Here is a 7,402-nt window from a genome sequence, read left to right on the forward strand (position 1 = left end):
ACTCATTTCATTTTGAAATGACCCTGCCCTCCATCTGTCTAAGCCGAACGTCCTGCTTTTTTCAAGCCAGGACTCTGGAGCAGCATCACAAGAAACAAGGTGGCAGGCACGCAACGGCTTCCCTCCTGCCCATTTCAGCTGCCACCCTCACAGATATGTACCAACACAGAGAGGAGAACCCCAACTGATGCCTGCAGAGATCAGTGCCATCTGGGGGAAAGCTGAGAGGCCTTTTATTTTTAATACATTTGGGAAGCCATTTGAAGGTGAATGCTTTCATGGTGAAAACACAAATCTGCAAAACAGAGAGAGAGAGGCTGATCTTTCATGTTTCTATGGTCTGTCATCTTAACTTGATTTAATAGCAACTTACCCAAGGTAACAGCTCAATAAATAAGGATTTTAAAATATTAAAGCTGAGTTCCGAAATGACAAGTGTCAATCAGGCAAGCAAAAAGAAAAAGAGCACCCAGCCCCTGATTACCGAGCAGGACTACCAAGCATCCCTCAATCCACACCCCTCCCTGGATTGAAGACACAAAAGAAGTGAGTCTGAAGACCAAGTAGAAAGAACTGTCTGAGTGGGGTGCTAGGGGTCTTGCTCAGCTGATTTCTTTGGGGATTCTGGGTGGTCCAAAGCCACACTCAACCTCTGAAACGGGTATAGTTTATTCCTTTCTTGATATTGATGCAGTAGGCGGATCCTTATTCAGTCCCACCCCCAAGTACACAGCTCTGGCAAACTCTCAGGAAGATAAATAAGTACATGAAATCAGTCATTCTGAATGAGAAATGACACACCTACTGAAGTCTCCTAGCTATGACAGGTGACTAATAGCTAGATCACTTCCACTAGTCACTTGCTAGTATCTACCCACTGATGTCAGGACATCCAAATTTCTGCTGCCCAGATCACCTTGGTTGTTTTAATTGGGGGAGAGGGGGTATACATTAATCTTCCTTCACACACACTTAGCACCAAAAATGAGCTCAACATGTATTTAAAAAAAAAAAAAAAAACTGCCATCAAGTAGATTTCGACTCATTGAGACGTCCTTTTGGTTTCTGATGCAGTAAATCTTTACAGAAGTAGATTGCCAGTCTTTCTTTCATGGAGTGGCTAGTGAGTTTGAACCACCTTCTGGTTAGCAGTCAAATGCCTTAGGCATTACACCACCAGAGTGCCTTTTATCATGTATAAAAACTCAAAATAAATGAGTAATTCATTAGTCACTATTTCCTACTGAGCATAAAAAAAAAAAAAAAAACCTCTCTGCCATCAAGTCAATTCCAAATCATAGCAACCCCCTTTGGGTTTCTGAAGTGTTAAACCTTTGTGGAAGTAGATTACCCAGTCTTCCTTCCATGGAGCAGCTGGTGGGTTTGAACTACCAACCTTCTGGTTAGCAGTCAAATGCCTTGGACGCTACTCCACCAGAGCTCCTCTACTGAGCATAGCAGTTAGATTTAATGGTTCAACTTCTTACTACATAGCCATGTGGTACTGAAAGGAGCTCTGGTGGCACAGTGCCTAAGGTATTTCAGTGCTAACCAGAAGGTTGGTGGTTCAAACCCACTGGTCACTCTGTGGAAGGAAGACGGGGCAATCTACTTCCCTAAATATTTATTGCTTCAGAAACCCAATGGGGGTCTCTAGGAGTTGTAATGGAATGGATGGCAGTGGAATTAGTTAACCTTTCTAGGACACAGATTCTCCATCTGTAACAGGCAGATCTGTAGTGGTTGCCATCCATTCCCACACCTAGCAAGCCTTCATGGGAGAGAACTGTCCCACAGGGTTTACTAGGTTGTAATCTTTACAGGAGCAGTTCTCCAGGTCTTTTCTCCCAAGGAGGTGCTGGTAGATTTGAATTGTAGACCCTTCCATTAGCAGCTGAGCACTTAACCATTGCACCACCAGGGTTCCCTAATATGGAGACTGTTGTTGTTAAGTGCCATCGAGTTGGACCCAACTCATAGCGACCCCTCCTTGGGTTGCCAAGGCGGTATCACTGTGGAAGTAGATTGCCCAAGGAGTGGCTGGTGGGTTTGAACCGCCAGCCTTCTGGTTAGCAGTCAAGTGCCTCAGGCACTATGCTATCAGAGCTCCTATATGAAGATTATAGGGTAGTTATTAAGGTTAGAAATAATGTAAGTAAATGGTCTAATAAAAGGCCTTTGCAAAAAAAAAAACAAGCTTTTCTCACTGGTCTGCCCAGTTTACTTGTTGTGAAAGCAGATATGCAGAAAGGATGTACAGAGCCTTTGGATAGGAATCCTTTCTGACCTTAGAAGCTGATGAGATACTGACACAAAACAGCCCTGTTCTGTGAGACAGAGGTCATCTTGGCTGCATGCTGTGGAGGACTGAGGGCTAAAATGGGGAACTGCTCTCTGGCAGAGACTTGGAGTCTTCTAGGATATGGATGCAGTTTCCTACCCTTATTACCACGTCCTGGGAGTTTGTGCTCTTTGGTTCTAGTGGCAGAATCTGGCAGTGTAAGGTAGTGGTTAAGAGCACAGATGCTGGAGCCCAACTGCCTGCACTCAAATCCCTGCTTTACCTCCACCAGGTGTGTGACCTTGAGCAAGTTTATGTAAGCTTTCTAAAGTGCCAGAAGCGTGCCTTTCCTCAAAACACGAGGCTGTTAATGAAAACTGCTTCACAGGATTATTGCAAAAATTAAATGAGTTATTATTTGTAAAGTGTTTAGAGCAGTGCCATGTGTGAGGGAAGTGTCCCGTTGGTTAGGTCCTGGACAGCTGTGCTGCAGGCAGCCCAGCCCAGCTCCCACCAGCTTCTCCTGCTTCAGAGGCCAACTGCTCCAATTACTAAGAAGCTCTGGTAACAGCAGTGATGAATGCATTCGCTGCGGTGGGAACCCACCAACAGTTTGGCGGGAGAAAGAAGAGGCCAGTCTACTTCCTATAGATTTACAGTCTTGGAAACCTTACGGGACAGTTCTACTCTGTGCTATAGGGTCACTATGAGTTGGAATCAATTGGATGGCAGTGATTTTGGCATACACACACACACACACACGATTTCTAAGCTGAAATAATAATGAGACAGCTAGGGGACTTGTACTGACGTCTTTTTACAGAAAAGACGTTATTTGGAACACTTTTATCTTAGGTGCTAGCGAGGACAATAGAAATCATGGAAGACAAAGAAACACCACGTTTCTTACTGGAAGTAAAAGTTGGAGAAACAGGGCAGTAGACAGTACTAAGTTCAAAAGCCAACATGTACTGAGCAGTATTTGTTTACTAAAAGGGGGGAGGGTGACACTTGGAACTAAAGCTGGTAAGATAGTCTCTCAATACCAAATGAGATTCACAGTAGTCTCTCCTCTGGCCAACTCTTAGAAGGGCCAACATAAGGAGTCACGATCTCTGCACTATTCTGTCCTTAGAAAGTGTGTTCTTAGGGCACCTCTAAAAATTTAAACTACTGTACTTCGAGGACAATTTGAGATAGTCTGCCTTTTCAATCCTCTTTAAAAAAAAAAAAAAAAAAAAGAACGTGAAGTGACATCATTTGTAAGCACCGAACAGAGTATGACGCTCAAAAATGCAAGAAACTTCGGGCTCTAAACTACCCTTCACCGTGCAAGGAAGCAAGGTAGTAACCCTAGTTTGTAACGAGGAAAGGCCTGTGAACTTAAAAACATGGTGGCCAGTGATCGCCCCACAGAAACTACGCTTCCCAGCATGCTAAGCGGCCAGTTGCAAGCGGTGGCGCAATTGGAGACGTGCATGCCAAGACATAGAGCTTCTATCTCTGAATGGCTGGAGGTGTTACCTCTCTCTGTCCGTGATTCACTCCTCTGCGCGATACAGAACTCTAGGGAAAGCACATCAGTAACTGAAACTCAGTTCAGCGACTCCTTTCTACAGAGTCCTCTCAACCTGATCCTTACACTGCACAGTTACTTCCGGAGCATATGTTTTCGCGGTCTTCCGTTTCCGGTTGGCTTGTTGCCGTGGTAACCAAGGCGCACAATCTTGGCGGTTATGGCGGGACTTGGTGGTGCACAGATCCCCGATGGGGAGTTCACCGCGACCGTGTACCGGTTCATTCGCGATTCCCGCTACGCCGAAGCGGTGCAGCTTCTGGGAGGAGAGCTCCAACGTTGCCCAAGGAGCCGCGCCGGCCTTTCGCTGCTGGGCTACTGCTACTACCGCCTGCAGGAGTTCGTGCTGGCGGCCGAGTGCTATGAGCAACTGGGCCAGCTGCACCCGGAACTCGAGCAGTACCGCCTGTACCAGGCCCAGGCCCTGTACAAGGCCTGCCTTTACCCAGAGGCCACCCGGGTTGCCTTCCTTCTCCTGGACAACCCCACATACCACAGTCGGGTCCTCCGGCTTCAAGCTGCAATCAAGTACAGCGAGGGCGACCTGCCCGGGGCCCGGAGCCTGGTGGAACAGTTGCTGAGTGGGGAAGGAGGGGACGACAGTGGGGGTGAGAGTGAGCCTGATAGCCAGGTCAACCTGGGTTGTTTGCTCTACAAGGAGGGGCATTATGAAGCCGCGTGTTCCAAGTTCTCTGCGGCTCTGCAGGCCTCGGGTTACCGTCCTGACCTTTCTTATAATTTGGCTTTAGCTTATTATAGCAGCAGACAGTATGCCTCTGCTCTAAAACATATCGCTGACATCATTGAGCATGGCATCCGCCAGCATCCGGAGCTAGGTGTAGGCATGACCACGGAAGGCATTGATCTTCGCAGTGTTGGCAACACCGTGGTCCTTCACCAGACTGCTCTGGTGGAAGCCTTCAACCTCAAGGCAGCTATAGAATACCAGCTGCGAAACTATGAGGTGGCCCAAGAAACCCTCACTGACATGCCACCAAGGGCAGAGGAGGAGTTAGACCCTGTGACCTTACACAACCAAGCGCTAATGAACATGGACAACAGACCTACAGAAGGATTTGAAAAGCTACAGTTTTTGCTCCAACAGAATCCCTTTCCCCCAGAGACTTTTGGCAACCTGTTGCTGCTCTACTGTAAGTATGAATATTTCGACCTGGCAGCAGATGTCCTGGCAGAAAATGCCCATTTGACTTATAAGTTCCTCACACCCTATCTCTATGACTTCTTAGATGCCATGATCACTTGCCAGACTGCTCCTGATGAGGCTTTCATTAAGCTTGATGGGTTAGCTGGGATGCTGACAGAGCATCTGCGGAGACTCACCAAACAAGTACAGGAAGCAAGACACAGTAGAGATGATGAAACTGTCAAAAAGGCAGTAAATGAGTATGATGAGACCCTTGAGAAGTATATTCCCGTGTTGATGGCCCAGGCAAAAATCTACTGGAACCTTGAAAATTATTCAATGGTGGAAAAGATCTTCCGCAAATCTGTGGAATTCTGTAATGACCATGATGTGTGGAAGTTGAATGTGGCTCATGTTCTGTTCATGCAGGAAAACAAATACAAAGAAGCAATAGGTTTTTATGAGCCCATTGTCAAGAAGCATTATGATAACATCCTGAATGTCAGTGCTATTGTATTAGCTAACCTCTGTGTTTCATATATTATGACGAGTCAAAATGAAGAAGCTGAGGAGTTGATGAGGAAGATTGAAAAGGAGGAAGAGCAGCTCTCCTATGAAGACCCAGATAAAAAAATCTACCATTTGTGCATTGTCAACTTGGTGATAGGAACACTTTATTGTGCCAAAGGAAATTATGACTTTGGTATTTCTCGAGTTATCAAAAGCTTGGAACCTTATAATAAAAAACTGGGGACTGATACTTGGTATTATGCCAAAAGATGCTTCCTGTCTTTATTAGAAAACATGTCAAAACACACGATCATGCTACGTGACAGTGTTGTTCAAGAATGTGTCCAGTTTCTGGAACACTGTGAACTTTATGGCAGGAATATACCTGCAGTTATTGAACAACCCCTGGAAGAAAAAAGAATGCATATTGGAAAGAATACAGTCACATTTGAATCGAGACAGTTAAGAGCTTTGATTTATGAGATTATTGGATGGAATACGTAGTGATGACTTAAAATAGCTTTTATCCTAATGGCTTTATCAATACTCAACATTCTTTTTTATCTGTATTTACTGTTTCATCTTTGTATGTTACAGTTTGAACTCTAACAATTATAATAAAAATAATTATATAAAACTTCTTTTGAGAATCTCACAAAATGAAATGTAAGAACTTAAACCCTAGAAGAATATATGAAACAAAATTGATGGAGGAAGTTGTTTCTAATAGAATTTGCAATACCTGTGGTCCTTTGTTATCTTTTGTGATTTTCTTTGTCTTTAGGGGCCCCTTTGTGGCAGAATTGCATCAGTTAGGGACTAGGGACCATTCAAGTACAGAAATTAGTATATAGAACTTATGGGCTTTAATAATAATTTCAGGGATTGTATGTTGTATTGGCACACCACAATTATATTAATTTAAAGTGCATACATTTTGCATAGTATTTAGGATGTTTTGGTAGGTATACCAGTACAAAGGTAATCTTGTGCCCTAACTGAACTATGGTGCTAGGGTATAGATACAAATAGAATTAACAAGAAAATTTCCATGGTTTTCTTTTGTTCCATTTTTCCGTAACTGCACTTTTATTGATCTTTAACAGTGATTAGTAGCAGAGGTATCCTTCGAACTCAGTTCTTAAAAACTACCCTTGTGTTGCAATTTAGAGCCTGTTAATGTCAAGTTTGTTTTCATGTTGTAGACTTTTTGGTAAGGAAAAGTATTCTATGCTGTTCCTATTACCCCACCAAACTCCTTTCCTATGCATATCACAGATGGAAAGATGAATCAGTGGATTTAAAACTTTATATGGTAGATACATAATATAGTATCACATCCACAACAACACTACTAATAGTTTTTCAGGGTTTTTTTTTTTTTTTTTAATTGTCATGTAAACTTCACTCATTCTGCCTAGGACTTTTATTTTTTGAACCCTAAAAGTGCTTAACTATTTTTCTTATTCCTCACCCCTTTGCTCTTCATAAATGTAACTTTCAACCCCCACTTGACTATAAGGGAAGAAACGATCAAAAGTATTAAGTTAATCACACGAAATTGCTGGTTTTGAAAGTTCCTGACTACGAGAAAGCAAATTCTTACTACTCAACCTAATAGATTTCCATTGAAATGTATGGATTGCTGCCATGACTTTTTCTCTTCAAGTAAGAACTGCCTGGCCACATAGGTATCCAGATGAAATATGCTCAGGATAATTGCTCTGTAGTAGAACCTAAATGGATGCTGAAATTCCATCAAACCTGTGGGAGAGTTTCTCTCATTTTGAAGTCTAATGTATAGTCCTTAATCCATGGCACTTAATCGAAGTAATCTGAGCTTCTTCCATTTACCCTGTTAATGATAGGGGAAAAAAAAAAAAAAAAAAAA

The 7,402-nt window shown here is 43.3% G+C and overlaps 1 protein-coding gene across 1 annotated transcript; it reads left to right on the forward strand.

Annotated features, from left to right (window-relative positions):
• The first annotated feature begins 3,940 nt into the window (after positions 1–3,940).
• On the forward strand, positions 3,941–6,015 carry LOC103194566 (tetratricopeptide repeat protein 30B). Its single transcript, XM_007938010.2, has one exon. The coding sequence runs from the start codon at positions 4,018–4,020 to the stop codon at positions 6,013–6,015; it is 1,998 nt and encodes a 665-aa protein (XP_007936201.1). The 5' UTR covers positions 3,941–4,017.
• Positions 6,016–7,402: the final 1,387 nt, after the last annotated feature.

The sequence above is a fragment of the Orycteropus afer genome, unplaced genomic scaffold (genome assembly GCF_000298275.1).
Source record: "Orycteropus afer afer isolate SDZICR_OR568_19922 unplaced genomic scaffold, OryAfe1.0 scaffold00001, whole genome shotgun sequence".
Lineage (NCBI taxonomy): Eukaryota > Metazoa > Chordata > Mammalia > Tubulidentata > Orycteropodidae > Orycteropus > Orycteropus afer.